The following is a 21,621-nucleotide window of genomic DNA, read 5'->3' as shown; positions in this document are numbered from 1 at the left end:
CGTGGCTCGATTCCTGGGGGCGGGGCTTGCAGCAAGCCCCGCCCCCAGGAATCGGGCCCCGCTCTTGCTAAAGCCGGCCCTGCCCCTGGGGGAGGAGGGGACGGAGGGCTCCGCATGTGCTGCCCTTGTAGCCCCTCCAGGTACCTCCCCCGAAGCTCCCATTAGCTACATTTCCCTGTTCCCGGCCAATGGGAGCTGTGGGGGGCGGTGCCTGGAGGGAAGGGCAACTCACGGAGCCCTCTGCTCCCCTGCCCAGGGACCGCAGGGAAGTGGTGCCGGCTGTTTCTGAGAGCGGCGTGGGGTCCACGGGGCCACAGGGGCCAATCCCGCGGGCTGGATCCAAAACCCTGAGGGGCCGGATCCGGCCCACGGGTTGTAGTTTGCCCACCCCGATCTACTCTGATGGGCCACAATTGTTTTTAATCCTCCCTGTTCCTAGTTCCCCATATCCTGCTGGACAGAAGCACCTCCCCTTTGGTTGGAAGGGTGGGTAAACAACCCCATCCAAGACCTGTGAGCTGATCATCAGAGAGCACTTGCTGAGCAGACAGGAATCACTCTCTCCTCTTGCAGCTTAAGGACATTGCTTCTGGAGGCACTTGAGCTTTCCTGATGGGGAACAGCAGTTCTTGATTGCTTTTGATCCTAGCTGGCCTGCTTGGCAGGAAGCCATGAGGACTGCTCTCAGGCTTGTTTATCCAGCACTCCATTAACCTGCTCTTAGCCAGCATGCTGTGAAATTCTTTCTGCTACCCTGTTCTGTTCTAGGCTCTGAGTTTGATAACTTTTTTTTTCTTTTTTCTCTCTTTTCAGTTTACAATTAAGCCACTGGACAAAAAGATCGATGTCTTTAAATTCAATTCATCAAAGCTGCGTGTGAATAAGCTGGTAAGTTCACAGGCACAGTGATTTTATTGTCTGCAACAGTGGCTCTTGAGGAAGTCTCTATAGGCAATGTGAGGCAATGTTCTTTCAGGGTTTTCCTTATTTACACATCTTGGCTACTGTCAGAGGTAACACACTTGACTTGAGGGACTGCAGGTCTGATCCAATGTTTCGGATCCAATCAAGAATTTATAGCCTCTGAGAGAGGGTGGGGGAAGAGTCAAGCTCCTTCATGGAATTCCTCCCCATCTCTTCCATTGATCCCCTTTTTTGAGCCTTTTGGTTACATCTGCCCTGCACTGTAAATAAAACATTCTTCTCATCTCCTTCATTCCCTGAATGTCCTTTTGCTTCTCCTGGGCTTCCCCTTGCTGCTCTGCTGATGTATTTCAGGATGATCACAGTGTCTAATAGAAAACACTAACTGGTCTGTGCTTACTCAGTACTGAGCCTCTATCGGGACACATCCCTTGAGTCATGACAAGTGGTTGTCTGAAGAGGAGAGACTAACTCGGATCCATTGCATTCATGTTACTTATGGCCATTTATGCAAGGTGGAAAAAAAAGTCACTCACTGTAGACATTCGTGTCTGATTTGACTCAAGTTTACAGCCAGAAAACCACATAATAAATCTAGAGCCAGATTCTCAAAATTGGTCGGTAGCCAACAGTGCTTGTTGAGGCATCCAGACTAGTAACCAGACTTTCAACAGCACTCTGCATCAGGAGAACAATAAGAGCTGCTGGCTCTTGAAAATCTGACCCAGAATCTGTAATACCCATTACTCAGCTGCTCTCTCTAGAGGAGTATATTTTGGGTTCTTTTGGGGGTAGGCAGAGGGATTTCTGTCCTGACTCTGCCAACATAGTCTGCCCTTCACCTAGTCTCAGGAAAGGTACTGTTGCCTTACCAAGGCAGGGCCTAATCCTTGGGCCTTATACTTATTGTACTCTCCTCAGTCTCACAATGGTATAGCTCCACTGACTTCACTGTACTGAGGCCCTTAGAGATGCGTCTGAGGGAGGTTATAGAGTTTTCACCTATCCCTTAGCTTTTTCCTACCATTCTTCCCACCACTGTCAGTTTCAGATCATCCTCCTCCTCTGCCCCTAAGGGCTAGAATCAACTACATTGCTCCACAAGCTGTGCAGCAGGCATGGCTGAAGGGCTCCAGCAAGGCTGTGATCCTGTTCCAGGCTGGTTGGTGTAAGGGGGTTGAATGCTGTGCATCGGGTAGCCTTTCTCTCTTTTCATTCCCCCCTGCTCCTTCCAGAGACTGAAGATATATTTCTTATGGCACTGTAAACCTCATCCCATAGTGCTCCTTGAATCTGGAGGGGCGTTGTGATCCAGCACATAAGAAAATGCAGTGGGATGTAGAAGACCCGGGTTCCATTCCTGAGGGTAACTCACTCCACCTTTCTGTGCCTTGGTTTCCCCATCTGTAAAATGGGGATAATGATACTTTGTAAAGTGCTTTCAGATCTATGGATGAAGGTGCTATATGAGCACTAAGTATTAATAACTGGTCTATGTGGTGGCAGTACAGATCATGTCATCCAAGTATGTATGTGTTCATTTCTTTCCTTTCTTCCCCCTTATCTTTGGTTGGGACAGATTCTTCAGCTGTGTATTGGAAACCACGATCTATTCATGAGGAGGAGGAAGGCAGACTCATTGGAGGTCCAGCAGATGAAAGCACAGGCCAGGGAGGAGAAGGCCAGAAAGCAGGTGAGAGACACCTTGTAATACAACCCAGCTGTGAGCCAAAATCAGAAATATAAATATACCAGGAGGGAACAGAATAGCACAAACCACCAGCACTAGGTGTGCAAGGCAGGCCCTGCTGAACTGCTCCTCTAGTAGCCTGCCCTGTTATTACCTGTAGTTCTTACGCTTCGGTATGTGGGCTGATGGCAGAATGGCTGACAAGTCACCAGACTACAGGCTCGGAGGTATAAGTGGGTGGGGAAAAGGATAGCCTGTGCGCAAGGTACATATGTTTGCATCCACCCCTACCTAGTCTGTTGCAGGAAAGTTGTACTGTCTTGAGGAAGTTGATTGTAATTAAGGCAGAAGTTGTGCTTTGCCTTTGCTCTGTGCTCTCATTTCCTAATTAGATGGTGATGGAATGCATGCCGACATTTCGGGGCATGCAGCCTGCATGCTGATTTGGTCCTGGCCTCTATCCGCCACAGGTCAGGCGGAAGGAACGACAGACACATCACAGGCAGCAGCTTGTAGCCAATGAGCATATATCAGCAAATTGGATTGTATGAATCATTGTTTTCTGTTCATAGACCTTTTCTACTCACTGAAACCCGCACAGCTAATCGGAGTGCTGCTGCTTAGAATATAAATGTTCGTTTCTGGATAAGCCACTAGATAGCAGCAGTATCAGCCAGCTGTACCAAGAGACTTTAAATGCAGATGTACTGCTCTTGGATTCGGACATGTCTACTGGGATTTATTGCACAGGATTGGGGGTTAGAACTGAGGACCTTGCCCAACCTCCTGCTATGCTCTGGAGTGCCATGCAGGAGACCTGTGTCCAGTTCTCCTTTCTTCAGCTTCCTATGTTCAAGAGAGGCTCAGAGCATGGCAAGGGCAGCACCCTTGTCTTTGGTTGGGAGGAGAGAATGCTTGCATCTAACCTCGGTGCCTCTGGCCAGTATAGGAATGGTGTTGGCAGACTGAAAGGAGCCCCAGGCAATCCTTCTGGAGGTTGAGGATGATGAGTGACCTGGAATCTTCAGGAGTTAGCTGGGAAGAGGGCGGTGTTTGGAATTTGATGGGCTCTTTGAGGGATATGGAGGACCTGTCTGAATGAAGCCAGGATGAACTCAAAAGCCTGGGTGACTGCCTGGTAGGGGTCCAGGGGCTTGGGAAGAGTTACCAGGGAAGTGACCACCTGGTTCTGGAGGTGGGGGGTGGGTACACATTTATCACTGAATTTGAGATGAAATGGTTAGAGCTTTTGCAAGTGGGCCCAGAGGAGGAGGAATAATACCTGGCTCATATCTAGTGCTTTTAATCCAGAGATCTCAGTGCTTTGCAGAGGAGGTCAGGCTCATGATCTTGATTTACAGAGGGAAAGTGACTTGCCCAAGGCCACCCAGCAGGCCAGTGGCAGAGCTGTTAATTAAACTCAGGTCACCTCAGGCACAGTCCAGTGCCCTCACCACTAGGTTGTATAAGAAATGTGGAGATTTTGCCGCCCTCCCTTGGATTAACCCCCTTATTGTATCTCGCTGCCTACACTCTAGGGTTACTGTGTGAACTGGCTCTGAGCAGCCTTCTCACATCACGAGACCTGAATGGGATAACAAGTGGTGATTGATGAAGGGTACCTTTAGTAGAGAGAAGCACCACCGTTAAAGCAATGGGTATCCTGCTTTCAGAACATAGCCAGTGCCTGAGGATCACAGGGAGATGGCTTGCCTCCTTGTTCGGCTCATTAAACTCAGCATGGCCTGAGTAATGCAGTGATCTATACATGTAGCCTTGGTATTTATAATGGGCCCATCACTGTGAGATCTGGGTGCTGAGAGGTGGTGAATTAACTGGTTTTGCAGTTCCCTTCCATCGCTTGGTTAGCAAAGGTCGCAAGTTGTACAGTGTGCAGCTGCTGCCTAAAATACTGAATGTGGGGTGCTTTCAGAGGCAGTATATGTGCTGCACGTTCTCCTGGGAGCAGGTGGAAGGGATTCCGCTAGATTAGGTTGTATCAGAGGGGGCCTGACTGGCTGTTTCTCACATGGAGCAGTCCTCTGACACTGTGAGAGGAGGCAGCTTGACTTGTATAGGAATCTTATTGTTGGTAATCATACGCTTTCTGGCCTACCCATTAAATGAATGGAATGGGGAAGAATTTCCAGTGCATTAGGCTTAATTTACTGTTGTATCTGATGGAAAATAACAAAGGTCCATGTTATTTGAACTTGTGGCTTACAGTGCTTGTCATCCTGGGATCACAAAGTGCTTCACACACATTAATAGGCCTGTCCCCTTTTGATAGTGAAATATCCCTAGTTGACAAATGGGTAAATTGAAGCAGAAGGAGGAGATCTTACTTATCTGAGTGCTCTCCAACCACCAGACAACATTCCAATCCTGTCCATGAAATGCACCATACCTAGGGAATTGTAACAGGGTTGGGGGAGACTCCATCCAGTGCGGGGCGAGTGCGTCCTGTGTCTCTTAGGGCGTAGGGGTGGGACGTACTTAACCTATGTCTATGCTTCCTTAGCCTGAGTCAATATACTTGCCCTTCTTAGCAGGGCAATGAGGCCTAAAGGCAAAAGTCAATGTACTTGCCTCTAATAGCTGGGCAGTGCGGCCCAATGGCCAGTGTCAATAATTTGCCTCAGTCAGAGGGGCAGTAAGGCCTAGTGGCTAAAGTCCATAGGTTCGCCCCTCTTAGTAGGGCAGTAAGGTCTAATGGCCAAAGTCAGTAAATTCATCCCTGGTAGCAGGGTAGTGAGGCCCAGCGATCTGTCAGGCAGGGGGCTGCCACACACAAAAAGGGGTCTGGGCCCTCCCTCTCCACTGGACCCCAGTCCAGGGTCCTGGGAGTGCCCGGAACGTGTGCCACTGAGTCAGCGGGATGGTTCTGACTGAAACACGCTGACTCAAAATTCAGGTTCACTAACTGGGCCACTATCTAGTTGCCCTGGGCTGCTTCCTACTATAGTTCCTACTATAGAGGGGTGAAATTTTGGAACAGCCTTCCGAGGGAAACGGTGGGGGCGAAAGACCTCTCTGGCTTCAAGATTAGGCTAGATAAGTTTATGGAGGGAATGGTTTGATGGGATTACGCGATTCGAATCAATTAGGCAATAACAGCCATCGCTGGTAAAATGAGGGTCTGGCTAGAGAATCTTGCCTGTATGCTCGGGGTTCTGCTGATCGCCATATTTGGGGTCGGGAAGGAATTTTCCTCCAGGGTAGATTGGCAGTGGCCCTGGAGGTTTTTCGCCTTCCTCCGCAGCATAGGGCAGGGGTCGCAAGCTGGAAGATTCTCTGCGACTTGAAGTCTTTAGATCACAATCTGGAGACTTCAACAGCAGAGTTAAGGGAAAGTGGGGGGGTCAGCTTTTGTGGCCTGCATCATGCAGGGGGTCAGACTAGATGACCATATTGGTCCCTTCTGACCTTAAAGTCTATGAGTCTATGAGTTCCCGCTGCTGCAGTCTGGGTATCTCAGCTGTCTCCGGGTTCTCTGGTCTGCACTGTCCCCGGCGACTCCAGACTCTGCAGGGCCTCCGTGGGTAGCTTGGCATCTGCCTGGGTTGCGGCGTCTCCGGCTCCCATGGCCTCAGGCTTCATCTGATCCTTGGCTGGAGCCGATGGCATCCTTCCTCCCTGGCGGTCAGCAGCAACTGACCTGAGCTTCTCCCTTTTATACTAGTGCATTTGTAGCATGCCCAGTAGAGTTGAGAGGGCTTGGTTAACACAATGTGTGTTAACCCTTCCCTGTCCAGTGTGGGGCGAGTGTGCCCCGTCGCAGGAATACACTGAATGTTGGTTATTCTAATATTTGTTATTTCCTTTCCTTCCTCTCCCCTCATCTCCCTAGATGGAACGACAGCGGCTGGCTCGAGAGAAGCAGATGAGGGAAGAGGCAGAGCGAACAAGGGATGAGTTGGAGAGGAGGCTGTTGCAGTTAAAGGAGGAGGCGACAATGGCCAATGAGGCTCTGGTATGTCTTTGTGATGGTTGTTCTCCAGTCACTGCAGACGTTCGTGACTTCCTTTGCTGAAGTCAGCAGACATACAATGTGCATTCTGGGACTGTTCGTAAGCCCCGGTTCATGAACACTGATTAAAAAGACAGATGGGTCAGTTGAATGGTGTGGTGCAAGGGCCCTGCTATGGCACAGTCTCAGTGGAGGATTAACTAGAGGCAGAGAGCCTGAGAGTATCCGAGTCTTGGTTGGGAGCTTATTGCAGTGGCCAAGGCACTGCAAGGATTGTGGAAATGGGGAATTTGAGCACATGTGGGTCATAATATAAAGGTGGGGCAGGGGACTTAGGGTCCCTACCATAGGGATCTTGGACATGTCAGGGTGGGGCCCTTGTGCATGCTGACACTGCTGTATGTGTTGGTTCCCAGATGAGATCTGAAGAGACAGCAGACTTGCTGGCTGAAAAAGCCCAGATCACAGAAGAGGAAGCCAAGCTGCTGGCTCAGAAAGCAGCTGAGGCGGAGCAGGAGATGCAGCGGATCAAAGCCACGGCAATCCGGACAGAGGAAGAGAAACGGTTGATGGAACAGAAGGTCCTGGAGGCAGAGATGTTGGCATTGAAGATGGCAGAAGAATCGGAGAGAAGGTCAGAGGGAGGAACCCTACACCTGCTTCCATGCTCCACTTTCCAGATCTGCCAATGAGTTTAGCTGAGACAGTATCCTGGGGTCACACCTTTATACAGGGCTTCCAAACTGTGTGCAGTGAGCCCTTGGTATCCCAGACACGTGTGAGGGCTAGTTGGCCACAAAACCCAGCTGGTTTCTTTCTTTAGGCAGCTATGTTTGTCAAAATTAGGCTGCTGCTGAATGGTAAACTGATGCTAATAAACATATCGGGCCTCCCTAATTTTTGTGTATTTGAGCCTGATGCTGGAGAATTCTTATAGGAGAGATACAATGAGGAGAGAGTGACCAGGAGAGGGAATTTCAGCTACTGGCTTTGGTGGGTGGCTGGAATATATTCTTCCTTTCAAACTGTCCATAGGACTCTTCTTCCCTGGCTCATCTTGGAGCACTAACTAGGAGCTGTAGGATCAGCCACAGAAACACCTGCCATATTCTCTAAAGTATTTGGCTCCATTAATTAATAACACTTGAGTTTTGCTTCTAGATATTAAACTCAATTCATCATTCTCCCCCTTGCTCCGGCTCTTGTCACATGTTGCATTAATTAGTTGGTGAATTAAAAATAACACTAACTTCCTCCCTGTTATCAATTTTGAGTGCATTGGGCTTCAGCCCTCTCGCTTGTTCAATAACTTTATCCCCAGTCATCCCTTCTCTATCTTGAGCTTCCTGTAAATTCTGATTCAGCAAAGAAGGCTTCCCTCTCTCTCTCATCTCTCCTTTTGCTTTCTACCCAGGGTGTGTCCTCAGGAGCTGCCATACATCAGGGATAAATGGTAGTACACCTCTACCCCGATATAACGCGACCCGATATAATACGCATATAGCGCGGTAACCCCGGGGCTCCGGCAGCAGTGCTCAGGCGGTGCTTTAAAGGGCCCAGGGCTCCGGCTGCTGCAGGGAGCCCTGGGCCCTATAAATCTCTGCTGGAGCCCTGCCGTCGCTACCCCGATGTAACAGGTTTCACCTATAACGCGGTAGGGATTTTTTGCTCCCGAGGACCGCGTTATATTGGGGTAGAAGTGTATTAGAACCCTTGGGCCCTGAGATTGGCATGTTAAAGTCCATATAGGACTTGTTGGGCATTTTCTTCTGTTCCTTTTAGACAAACAATCCTCAGTAGATGATTAATATTCAGAAGACCAAAGCTTCTACTCCCCAAGCCAAAGCTTCCTACCTCTGCTTTGATTTTGATCACTCACTGAGTTCCCAAGTTGTCCTCCTCACTCTAGCAGCGTGACCTGATTCTCCAGGTGTCAGTCTTTTTGCAAATGCTAACACAACATCCTTATTTTAGAGCACGCCCTTTTGTGACTTGGATTTCCTGCCGCTTCTTTGTTTGGGTTCTCCACTGCCCCGCAGGCCTGAGACCTGATCAGCCCCTCTCCCATCCCATATTAAACCAGCCTTGGGTGAAACTCAATGTTCACCACTAAAATTGGGGGGGGGAAAAAACCCTTAAATTTAGAGTGCCCTAAATTGAGTGGGTAGCAGCCCCACATGCAGTATCAGAGCCTATCTAGAAGGAGAAGACCTGGTAGGTCATCTAGGCCAGTGGTTCTCAAACTAGGGCCACCGCTTGTTCAGGGTAAGCACCCTGGCGGGTCCGCAGGTTTGGCCGATCGCTTCTCCCAGTGGCCGCGGTTCACCGCTCCAGGCCAATGGGGGCAGCGGGAGGTGGCAGCCAGTACGTCCCTCGGCCCGCGCCTCTTCCTGCAGCTCCCATTGGCTTGGAGCGGTGAACCGCGGCCAGTGGGAGCTGCGATCGGCCAAACCTGCGGACACGGCAGGTAAACAAAGTGGCCCGGCCCACCAGGGGCTTTCCCTGAACAAGCGGCGGCCCTAGTTTGAGAACCACTTATCTAGCCGGTCTTCTCCATCCTTGGCGGTCAGTGCAGGTTTGTTTTCTTCAGTATTTGTCTAGTCTAGTTGGAAGGTCTCAAGTGATTGGGTTTCCATCATTTCCCTTTTGGAAATTATTCTGCAGCTTAATAGATCTCATTGCCCGATAAATCCCAACCCCCTACACCCACACTTTGGTGCTGCTCCATTTCTCCTTCTCTGACTTTCATCCCACTCCATTCCTTCCCTGTCCATCTCTTATCTGATGTTTGTTACTGTACATAGGGCAAAGGAAGCTGATCAGCTAAAGCAGGACCTTCAGGAGGCTCGAGAGTCTGAGCGGAGAGCAAAGCAGAAGCTCTTGGAGATCACCAGCAAGTCGTCATACACGGTAAGAGTGTTTTCTATTACAGCTCCATTTTTTCCCAGGAAGAGGGCAGCATCCACTTGAGGGCTTTGAAAGAAGTTGGGCTGTTTTCCATTGTGCCACCTCCTAATCAGGGGGGTTATGAGACTACTTTGTTGTGGAACTCAGTTAGGGGAATTGCAAACGATTTCCTGTGCTCCTCAGCCAAGTCCAGATCTGGTGATCTGCAGTTTAGCAGAGAACAGACTGCTTCGCTGTGTCTCCCATCTACCCTTTTGCCTAATACAAGAACAATGAGGTACAAATGAAATTGAAAAGACAACAGATTTAAACCGAATAAAAATTGTGTTTTGTTAACCTGTGGAGACAAATATAAAGTATTGAGGCCAAGGGCTTAGTAGCATTCAAAATAGGATTAAACACTTGTGTGAATAAGGGCATCCTCTGTTTCCTTAGATCAGATAACAATTGATCAGAACCTATAAACGCATTAACCCAACCTCCCTTCCTGTGTTCAGGAAGAAACTTCCCCTGTGAGAGATTACTCTATAACTGCTAGTAAGAGGATTGCACACCTTCCTTTGACGGATCTGGTACTGGTTGCCATTGAAAACCAAATACTGGGCTAAATGACAGTTGTTCTGATCCAGTTGGGCAATTCCTTTCCTCCTGGCTTTGCTTCTTTTGCTGTGAATTTTATTGGGACCTGTGAATGCCATCAAGTGGTCTCCACCCTGCAGCATACACCTGGTGGCCTTGCTATCCATCCTGTTGTTTGGTAGTCCCAAGAGGTGGGAGACTGTGGCGTGAAGGGGTGTGAATAATTTCCACAGATACATCCCATCTGGAGCAATTACCAAACCTTTCACCATTTCAATTTTTCTTTGAAATGCCATCACCTCAAGTAAGTGTTTAAACAAGCCGCATGAAGGTGGTTAGAAGTAAATGACTTCTCGTCCACATTCTCCAAAGATATCTGCAAATGATCAGAAACTTTTAAGAGATTGCAGTGATTAAATGTCCAAGACTTCCAGACATCGGGCTCTTCCACTGAGTGCTAGCCACGTCTGTGCTTCACAAACCTACTCTTTGAACACACCTAGCTTTACTACCCTATGGACCATCAGGCTGCTGGGGTCCAATAATTCTAATGATGACTTTGTCGTACCCAGATGGTGGAGGATTGAGGTTTGGAAGCCGAATGATCATATCAGCCAAGTACCAACAGCTGTGAGGAGCTTGCAGCTCCAAGCTCCCTCAGGCTGGTGGGTCTGTCCTTTGTTAAACCCACAAAGCAGAGACTAGCGAGTTCTCTCCTCTCCTGCACACACCCCTCTGACTCATTCTGTGCTAATCAGCAGCCAGTGTAGATCTATTTTGCCTATGGAACGGAAGTATAATTAAGGGGAAGATTGTTGGACAGAATCAAGCTTGACTCCACCCCTCCAGCTGCATCTGTTCTAGAGGCATTGAATAGAGAATTGTTTTTCCTGCTGTATATTATGTTGCCTTCCTCCCACATCCCCTCTCCTTAGAGGCAGGGGACCTTCTCCCACCAGAGCTCCCAGTATGGAGAAAGAAATGGAATGCCCCTCTCTCATCCCCTGTGGATTTGCTGGTGCTCCTGCTTCTGCCCTTTGGGTTAACTCGGCAGGTACCAAGACATCACACCAGCTCAAAGGTTGCTATTTTCCAGGGTGCCAAATGTCAGTAGTATGCGAGTATGGCTATTGTACTTTCATAAGTACAGTAATACTTTGCTATGTACATATTTTTAAAGCTCTCTCTCCTGTCCTTCCATTGCTATGCCTGTCTGTTTTGCTTTTCCCATGCGGTCTCTCTCTTGCTGCTCTGCTCTGCTCTGCTCCATGTGTGTTCCAGGGCAGTCAAGTGAAATGTACTGAAATCCTGTTCTTGCACATTGCTTCAAAGAGCTGGCTTCTGGTAAGTCTTCCTTCCCTGCTAGCACGCAGAGGGACCCAGCTGGGCAAGAGCCATCAAAGAAAGAGAATAAGAACATAGTGGCTTAAGGGGGAACAGGAGACGTGTCCCTGAGGTGAAGGCAGCTGTCTAATACATAGTACAGTCCCCAGACTTCCTCCCTCTGTTAATCAGTCTGTCCCACTGAACGTGTTCTTTCTTGTCTCATTCCTGTACTTCAGTTACACAGTCCCTCAACTCCAGAGCCGGCAGGATCTGATCCCTCTGTGCTGCCTAAGGAAGGAGAGGAGGATGAGAGTAGGAGGTGGCTAAGCTACAGAAAGGACAGGAGGAGACTTACTATTTTTGTAACTCAATCTTCCACCAAACAAACTGGTAGCAGATATGCTTTATAAAAGTTGCTAAGTTGTTCTCAGAGCTCTTGAAGCCCATGGCCAGCCTGCCTTTGAGGGTTTTTTATGTTACCAAGCAGGGAGAATTAGGCTTATTTAGGGCCAGTGTGTGAAATTGAGTCTCAGATCAGCAGGGGTAGGAGGCATCTTTGCACCACTCTTCAGTGACTCAGTTTGGGCTGATTGGCTCCAAAGGGAGTGTTATCAGGTTCCCATCGGTGGGAAGGAGAGAAGGTCTTTACGTAGGTGAGGGGGGGGAACACCCTTGAGGCTCTGAGAAGAGCATTATGGAGCCTTTACAATCAATGACATCACACTTTTCAGATGCGACTCTTGATCTCGGCTCTCAGCAGCTACCTCCACTCCCTCTCCTTGCGTAATGATCTATCCCAGCCCTTTGTTTTTTTCCATTCATGGTACCTCTTGTATCTCATTATTTCAGTGTGCCCTCAGCCTATTTCACTGCGCTTAGATACTGAACACTCCAGGCAGTTCTAAATATTGTCTGCCTTTCTTTGATCCTTTTAGCATAACCAATTCTCCTCTGCTTGCCCCAAATTTTCCAGCTGGCAAGGACAAAAGAAGATGGCAACTTACAGGCCATGACTATGACATGGCTTTGTTTTCACTCCTTCTGCCAATCAGTGTCTTCCATGCCTTCAGGCACTTAAACCTTACCTCTTGGTGATGGCCGCTACAAGCAGACTGTTAGCCTATATTTATTGAGTGCAAGAGACTGGTAGTGCAGCATTAAGGTTGTGCTGTTAAAATCACTTCACTCGAAGAACATTTGCATTTCCTCCCTTGATTTCCCTATGGGTGCTCCACTTCAGGTGTCAGTGAGGCCCAGCACCGTCAATCGGAGATTTTTGGCAGCAGTGTCTGTCAGGGCCGTGCGTGCGTGCGTAGTCGTCTCGTGGCGCTGTTGGCACCTTGACTAGGGTACGACCTGACCCCCTCAGTTGCTTCTTAACCATTCTCAGCCTGAGAGAGCTCTGGGGAAGTGTTTCAGTGTCATCTTCTACAAGAAATAGTTTAGATAAGTTAGTTGTATACTTCATAAGAGGTTGGTTAGTTTAAAAATTTTTTTTTCTTACTTCATCGTTGTTCCCCTGGGAACACTCAACTGCCTCAACGATGCCTGGTTCCTCAGGCTTTAAGAGATGTGGCCCCTGCCGCGAAGCGATGCCGGTCTCCAATGGACACTCCTTGTGTTTCCGATGCCTCGGTGAGTGGCACATCCCTCAAAAGTTCGCTCACTGTAGTAGTCTCAAAGCGAGAACCAGGCGTGAACATGATTTCAACCTCAAACTGCTTCTTAAGGAGAAATCGCTCCAACCGAACTGGGACAACAGACCTCCCCGTCCGCTTTGGAATCGACTAAAGACAAGGCTCAATCCTCGACAGTTTTAAAGAAAAGAGTCTCGACCTTTCCACAGAGAGAACCACAAAAAAAGAGACTGTCTTTGTGCTGTGCCAGGTCGCTGTCCTTGGTGCTGACCACCACACGGGTGAGCACCTTTGAGGCACAGGGCACCTCCAGCATCGTCTGTACCGAGACCTCTGCTGAGCCTAAAGCGAGAGACACGGAGTCAAGGCATAAACATAGACATGCCTCCTCCACGGCACCGACCACAATGGTGCAAGAAACTGCACGGAGACCCTCACTGACGGTCATGCGGCCACCACTGGCACCGTCTACTTTGTCAGCACTGATGGACAGAGTCAAGATGGTGCCGTCCGCATCGGCTAAATCAAGCCGCAAGACACTGGCTCACTGTACGGCTCCATCTAAGACTATATCATCGGTACCACCAGTACTGCAAGCAATGGCACCACAACAATTTCTCAAACAGACATTTCAGTCTCTTCGGTACTGATGGCTCTCCAGAATGCATTGACACAGACCAGCCTACATCCCTTATTGCACCATCAATGCTTAGCGATGAAGAGAATGATGAAGAGGAGGAGGATGCCTTTTAATCGCAGCATTCCTCCCTTACAGAACGCAGACTACCAGGGGGACCCTTTACAGTCTAAAACCCAGCGTAGGCAGACAGTCCATCCATGGTATGGACAACCCTGGATGTGTCCCCCTATGCCAGTCCCCATGCAGTGGCCACCCTGGGCCCCATAGGCGGCATACAGGGCTCATTATATCAGACCCTTATCTCCACCTAGAGGCGAACTCAGATCACCTCCACCATCCCCCAGTCCACAAACCTCAGTAGCCCAGGAGGATACAGGAGAGGAGGGGGAGGAGGACACTGAATAAGAGCCCACATCACCAGCTCACAATTACTTTTCATCGCCAGATGAAGCCATTATGCCACCACCTACTACCATAGCATATGATTTCAAACAGTTTCAAGAACTGTTCAAAAGAATTGCGTTGAGCCAGGATAGCCCCCTGGATGAGGTCCAGGACACACAATACAAACTTTTACAGATTTTACAAACCTCGTCCACCACTAAGATAGCCTTGGCCATAAATGACGCCAGCCTGGAACCAGCAGAGAAGGTATGGCAAACACCAGCTACCATCCCACCAACATGCAAGAGGGCAGACAGGAAATATGTGCCCACCAAAGGAATGGATTTCCTCTTCCACCCACCGCCCAACTCTCTAGTAGTTGAGGCAGCTAACTAATGTGGCAAGCATCCACATTACAGGTCCACTCTGCAGGACAAGGACCTCATTAGGCTCGACCTCTTCAGGAGGAAAGTCTATTCCTCAGCAACTTTGCAGTTCAGAGTAGCCAATTACAGTGCTCTCCTACAAAGTACAACCACAATAATTATAGCAAATTATATGAATTTACCAACAATCTGCCGGAAGAGAAGTGGGGCCATGTTGATGGAAGGACAACTGGTAACCAGAATGGCCTTGCAAGCATCCCTGGACGTCGCTGACACAGTGGCACAAGCGACAGCTACAGTGGTTGTCATGTGTAGGGTGTCATGGCTACAATCTTCAGGAATTCCGAAAGAGTTCCAAGTGAAAGTAGAAGAACTCCCTTTCGATAGGGGAAAAACTGTTTCCCACCAAAACCAATGAGGTCTTGAGCGACTCTCCGCACACTGGGTACTTACACACCTCTCACCAAACGGAAGTGCTACCAACCATACCCACGACATAGAGACACATCGTTCCAGAGACCCTTTGAGACGCAAAGACAAAGATGGAGACCATCTCAACACCAACCATCTCATCACAGCCGACAGCGAACAAACAGTTTTGAAAGATTGGTCCAGGGTCTGAACGACCTCCCCCGCCAGACAGCACCACTGACAAATACATCTTGCTTATTTGGCCATCGACTGTGACCATTCATGGGCAACAATCACCACGGACTGTTGGGTCTTAGAGGTCATAAGATTGGCTATGCTATCCCCTTTACCTCTTGCCCACCCACCTTACCCCCGTCCCCATCCCTCTTCAGGTACCCTTCTCACGAGCAGCTGATGTAACAGGAAGCAAACCATCTTCTACAACTTGGTGCTGTGGAACTAGTACCCCTGCAATACAGGGGGAAAGGTTTCTACTCCCACTACTTCTTAACCCAGAATTAAAACTGGGGATGGAGAGATCTCAGGAAGCTCAACAAGTTCATCCAATCCCAGAGATTCAAGATGGTCACATTAGGTACGATAATACCTGCGCTAGAATGTGGGCACTGGTTTTCAGCCCTCACCCTACAAGACGCATATTTCCACATTACCATACACCCAGCTCATAGACGATTCCTGCAATTCACAGTAGAAAGCAACTACTACCAATACAGTGTTCTACCCTTCGGTCTGTCCACTGCACCAAAAGTCTTCTCCAAAACTCTCAGGGTAGTCGCAGCACACCTTCACAAACAAGGAACAATGATTTTCCTGTACCTAGACAATTGCCTTCTGAAAGGCTCTACTCAGATGGTAGTGACAGAGATCACCCAGAGAGCCCTCACACTCTTCCATAACCTAAGACTATAAATAAACATACAAAAGTCAACCCTTGTGTCCGTGCAGCATCGGGGTGCACCTTGACTCCATACAGACCAGAGCGGCACTACCGATGAACAGATCCATGACAATGATCAACCTCATCTTGGTAGTCAACACCAGTCCACAAATCATGGCGCAGAACCTGCCTGCAATCGTTAGGTCATATGGCAGTTACAACCTTCATAGTAAGCCACACAAGACTACACATGCACTGCCTTCAGGGGTGGCTGAGTTCGGTGTACACACCCAACAAACACAGCCTAAACATAAACCTAACACCACCACCAAAGATACTGGAATCCCTACAGTGGTGGACAAGACCAGAGAATGTGTGCACGGGGATCCCCTTTCATCAGGATCTGCCATAGATAATAATCACAACAGACGCCTCATCTGTTAGGCTTGAGCACCCTCCTGTACCACCATGCAATTTAAGGCAGATGGTCACATGTGGAGACCCAACTCCATATCAATCTACTGGAACTGCAAGCAGTACACAATGCCTGTCTCTACAGCCTACCACTCATAAAGAACGGAACAGTACCAGTGATGACCAACAACATTGCATGCATGTTTTATATCAATCGACAAGGAGGGGCAAGTTCCCACTCACTATGCAATGAGGCCATGAAATTATGGAACTAGTGCATCCACCGCCACATAAACATCTTGGCCTCCTACCTCCCCGGATGTCAGAACATGACAGTGGACACTCTACGCAGACAGTTCTCTCAGGACCACGAATGGGAAATGAACCACACAGTCCTATAATCCATATTGCAACAATGAGCCTTCCCTCCCATCGTTTTATTTGCAACGTCACTACACCACAACTGTCCTCTCTTTTGCTTGAGAGCAGGATTGGGACAGTAGTCATTAGGGGGTGCCTTCCTCATCACATGAGACGCATCACTTCTATATGCATTCCCACTGATTCCACTGCTCTCGAGGGTGATACACAAGATATGTGCCAACAAGGCCAAGGTCATACTGATAGCCCCAATCTGGCCTAGACAGACCTGGTATCCCGACCTGATGCACATGGCAGTATATATCCCACGAACTTTCCCATCAAGGATGGACCTTCTTTCTCAGGACAACTGTCAGGTTCTCCACCCGAACCTGGAGAAACTTCACCTGAAAGCGTGGCTCCTTCATGGTTCCATCACCACAAACTAGTCTGTTTGGAACAGGTTAAACACGTGATATTGAACAGCAGGAGATCAACCACACCTAATGCTTACCTTAAAAAACAGAAAAGGTTCTCCATATGGTGCCAGAACAAACAGTTCACTACAAGCACTACACCACTTCTGCTAGTGTTTGACTACCTACTAGAATTAAAGAATTTGGGCCTGTCCATAAGTTCCATTAAAGTACATCTCATGGTGATTACAGTTTTCCATCATAAGATCAACAGAATATCGATATTCGTGCATCTAATAAATAAATTAATTAATTAATGGAGATATCCCATCTCCTAGAACTGGAAGGTCATCGAGTCCAGCCCCCTGCCTTCACTAGCAGGACCAAGTACTGATTTTGCCCCAGATCCCTAAGTGGCCCCCTCAAGGATTGAACTCACAACCCTGGGTTTAGCAGGCCAATGCTCAAACCACTGAGCTATCCGTCCCCCATAATCACCAAACATTTCCTCACTGGCATACAGAACCTCTATCTGGAAGTGCGCCAACCTGCATGGGACCTAAACCTGGTTCTCAAACGCCTCACCAGACCCCCATTCGAACCTCTGGCTATTTGCTGCTTGCTCCATCTATCGATGAAGGTGGCGTTATTGGTTGCAATCAGCTCCGCCAGACGAGTAAATGAGATAGGAGCACTAATGGCCAATCCCTGATACACTGTATTTTTTTTTTTTTAAGGACAAGGTCACATTGAGACCTCATCCAAAATTCCCCCCTAAAATTTCATCATCCTTCCATCTAAACCAACCTATTCACCTTCCCACATTTTATCCCAAACTGCGTGCAAGCGCACAAGAGACTATTTTACACTCTCTAGACGTTAGACGCGTAATAGGTTTTACCTGGACAGAACAAAGCCTTTCTGAAAATCCTTAAGGCTTTTCGTCTCCACAACGGAGTGATCCAAGGACTCCGCTATATCTACACAGAGTCACTCTAAATGGATCTCCAGGTGCATCCAACTCTGTTATCAAATGAATAAAACAGAATTGCCAAGAGGGCTCAGATCTCACTCTACCCAACATCAGTAGCTTTCCTGAACAATGTACCAATTCCAGACATCTACAGAGCTGCTACTTGGGCCTCTGAGCATATGTTCATCAACCCCTATGCAATTACCCAATACTCATGATCAGACTCTATACTAGGCCTAACTGTGTTTTCCTCCACTATGCACACAACTCCAAAGTCCCCCCTCCACCGTCCGTCATAGCTCTACAATCACCTGAAGTGGAGCACCCACACGGACAGCACTCGAAGAAGACGAGAAGGTTACTCACCTTGTGGAGTAACTGAGGTTCTTCAAGATGTGTCCCCCTGTGGGTGCTTCACTACCCACCCTCCTCCCCTCTGCTTCGGAGTTCACAGTAAGGACTCTACAGTAGAGAAGGACTTGAGGGGGTCTGGTTGTACGCGCACTAGTCAAGGCACCAACGGCGCTGCAAGATGACTACTGTGCACATGTGTCCCTGATGGACACTGCTACCAAAAATCTCTGATTGACAGCACCGGGATGCACCGACACCTGAAGTGGAGCACCCACAGGGATACACATCTTGAAGAACCTCAGTTACCACACAAGGTGAGTAACCTTCTGTTAAGCCACCTCAGTTTAGTAATCACAATTTGCCCTGGGAATTTCTCACCTTCTCTTGTTACAAGTGTAGCCTAGGATTACTGAAAATGAGAGAAATGAGATGGGAAAATATTTCCCCCAGATTTGAAGTTGATGTACCTGATAGCACTTTATGTATAATTGGTTTCACTGTTCTTTGCTCTCTATGCGGTCTCCGGTGCATATGATCAGTTCTTCACCTGCTTAAGTGGCTCTTCCATACAGCAACAGAGAAGAGAGGGAGGAATGTAGTTGTATAATCACAGAAAGTTGGCATGGGAACTCAGCAGATGTAATATCTGAAACCACTGTTAAAATCTGTAAAACTTGAAATCTAGTAATTTTTTAACAAATTATTTAAAGGGCAGAAAAGGAACCATTATGATCATCTAGTCTGACTTCCTGCATAGGCCAGAAAACTTCATACAGGTAAAGCTGTCCAAAGTGCCTAAGTCCCACTGAAAGTCCATGAGATTCAGGGTCCGTCTACACTGCAGTCAGGAGGTGGGACTGCAGCAAGTGTAGACATACCCAAGCTAGCTTTGATCTAGCGAGCTGGAATAACAATAGCCCTGAAGCTGCGGCAGCCTGGGCGGAACAACGCTGCCCAGGACACTGGGTCTGTACCCAAGCAGCTAGTCAACGCTGCCATGGCTTCACTGCTAGTGTTCAGCTAGCTAGAGCTCCGTTCGCTCGGGTATGTCTATGCATGCCGCAGTCACACCTTTGATTGCAATGCAGACATACCCTTAGGCTCTTCAGTCACCTAGGCACTTTTGTCTGTTTTCCTCTCTCTGAGATTCTGGAATTTAGAGTCACAGGTGTCCCTTTGAAGAGTCTCACAGCAATATTAACTTGGCTGCATTGCACACAAACAGCAGCAGGATAAGCTGTGTGTTGGAAAAGAAACAGGAGTAGGAAATGGTATTTACGTTATATGCACAAAGTGGGTAAATTAACGTAACCCTTGCACCAGGCCAAGCATCTAGCTTCAGCTGCCTTGTTCTCACTGCTTTTGCTTGTTCAAAATGTTCCCATTTCAACTTCAGTTCTGCAGGACAAATGAAATGATGTCCTGCTGGATTTGTTCATTGCAAGCGAGGGACAAGCCCCTACTGCCTGTGAAGTTTATGCCTATGGCAAGGGAGGGAGGCTTATTGTGCAGAGTAAATCCATTGCTATCCCAATCAGAGCTGCTGCTGCCAACCTTGGACTAGCTACAACGGTCCTTGGATTATCTTAATCTAGGGAGCAAGGGAGGGAGACCAAGCACAGCATTCTAGTCTGTGAAATCCGCAGATAGTTCCTGCCCTCGGTCCCAGAGTCAATACGCACAAAGCATGACCTTATTCTTGACAGTTATTGTCAAACCTCCCACCAGCCTGTAGTCCTTTATAACACCTTTTGCTATGATCCCCCAAGCCAAACAAAGTTGGGGCAGGTCAGCCTTTGGCTAGAACACCTTAAAGGAATAGTGTGTGCAGGAATTAGTGTTTGTTGGTGATTTTAGTACATGGCGCTCTTTCCTTTGAGTCAATAAGGAGCCGGTTCCTCAGCATAATACTAGAGGGCACTGTGTGAGATAAGGTGCCATCTTTCAGATGAAGCTTAAAATGGATGTTCTGACCAATCGTGACAATTGAATATACCATGGAACTTTGCAAAGGTCAGGATGTGTTGGTCAGAGTCTGAGGTCCTGACCAGTTTCTGAGTTTGGATAATTCCATTCTGCCACCCTTTTCTCTGCTCTTCCAATTGAATATAGGATTCTTCTATCATAGAGGGTTTTGTACTAACACACTTCGCTTCCTGTCCTTAACTGGTATGCAGTTTTATTGTTAAATAGCTGCCGAGTTTCACCCCAGAGGCAGCTGCATTCCAGCAGTGTCTTTAGTGATCCCTGTGTATATATATTAAATAAAAATAATACCTAGCTTTTAAATAGTGCTCTTCTTCAATAGATCTCAAAGGTCAGTAGTATTATCCCCATTTTACAGATGGGGAAACTGAGGCACGGAGGCAAAGTGACTTGCACAGAGGCAAAGTGACTTGCCCAGGGTCACTCAGCAGGCCAATGGCAGCGCAGGGAATAGAACACAGGTTTTTTGAGTCCCAGCTCAGTTCTCTATGCACTGGGCCATACTGCCTCTCCTAAAGTGCTTAAAGTGTTAGAAATCCTTCAGCATGAAAGGCACTATGTTTAGTGTAAGTAGTTATCTTTTATTTCCACTGTGGCATATGCTAGGTTCTTCCGATGGTTTTGATAATGAAGGTATGAGTCCTCTCTGACTCCTGTACACAGTAAATGAGATACTTTCTTGATCAATGTCGTTGGAGGCAGCAAAACATCCTTCAAAAGGGATGCAGTGAATTAGCACATAGCCAGCATTGTCCGTGCAGTCAGCGAGCCAGCTCTTCACTAAAGCACCACTAAGTAGCTTCTTGCATTACAGGGGTCAGCCATTGCCGTATCTCCTTAGCTTCCTGCTACAGAACGCTTACAGATAGCAGTGGCTGTGTGTCTAAAGATGATTAATCTGTGCTCTCTCTTTAGCAGCCCATGAACTCAGGTATGACAGCGCTGCCTGCCGACCTGCCAAGCTTCAACCTCATCAGTGAGAGCCTCTCCTTTGACTTCAAGGATACAGACATGAAGAGACTTTCCATGGAAATAGAGAAAGAGAAGTATGTAGCTTGCTTCCAAAGTCTGTGTGCACAAGTCAGATTAGTTCCTTGTGTAGCACAACTGCAATGAATGGAGTAATTCCTGGTGAATTTGGCCAATTGTTCTGAAATGGTAGATCTCAGATTGGTTGCAGTGTGAGGCAAAATGGGAAGGCCTCTACATTTCAATCTGCTGGAGCAGACCAACAGAGTCCCTGCCAGGCATGTGGTGTAGTTGTTAAGAAACTTAGTCTTCTGTCCCCCAGGATGGGTTCTCTATGTTGCCCTGGTGGAATCCTGATCTCATTGAGACCAAGAGCTTAGCAGGATTCAAAACAGGT

At 48.1% G+C, this 21,621-nt stretch overlaps 1 protein-coding gene across 1 annotated transcript in view; it reads left to right on the top strand.

The window, feature by feature from the left end:
• Window positions 1–21,621, top strand: part of NF2 (neurofibromin 2) — a 74,681-nt gene that overhangs the window by 35,897 nt on the left and 17,163 nt on the right. The window contains exons 7-12 of the mRNA XM_026660451.2: window positions 814–888; window positions 2,504–2,617; window positions 6,465–6,587; window positions 7,001–7,218; window positions 9,389–9,494; window positions 21,174–21,301. Coding sequence (XP_026516236.1) covers window positions 814–888; window positions 2,504–2,617; window positions 6,465–6,587; window positions 7,001–7,218; window positions 9,389–9,494; window positions 21,174–21,301 — 764 coding nt within the window. The remainder of the gene's footprint in view (window positions 1–813; window positions 889–2,503; window positions 2,618–6,464; window positions 6,588–7,000; window positions 7,219–9,388; window positions 9,495–21,173; window positions 21,302–21,621) is intronic.

The sequence above is a fragment of the Terrapene carolina genome, unplaced genomic scaffold, assembly GCF_002925995.2.
Source record: "Terrapene carolina triunguis isolate 2854851 unplaced genomic scaffold, T_m_triunguis-2.0 Scaffold782, whole genome shotgun sequence".
NCBI classification, from domain to species: Eukaryota; Metazoa; Chordata; order Testudines; family Emydidae; genus Terrapene; species Terrapene triunguis.
The sequence above is the reverse complement of the archived record's forward strand: the minus strand, read 5'-3'. Positions and strand labels throughout refer to the sequence as shown.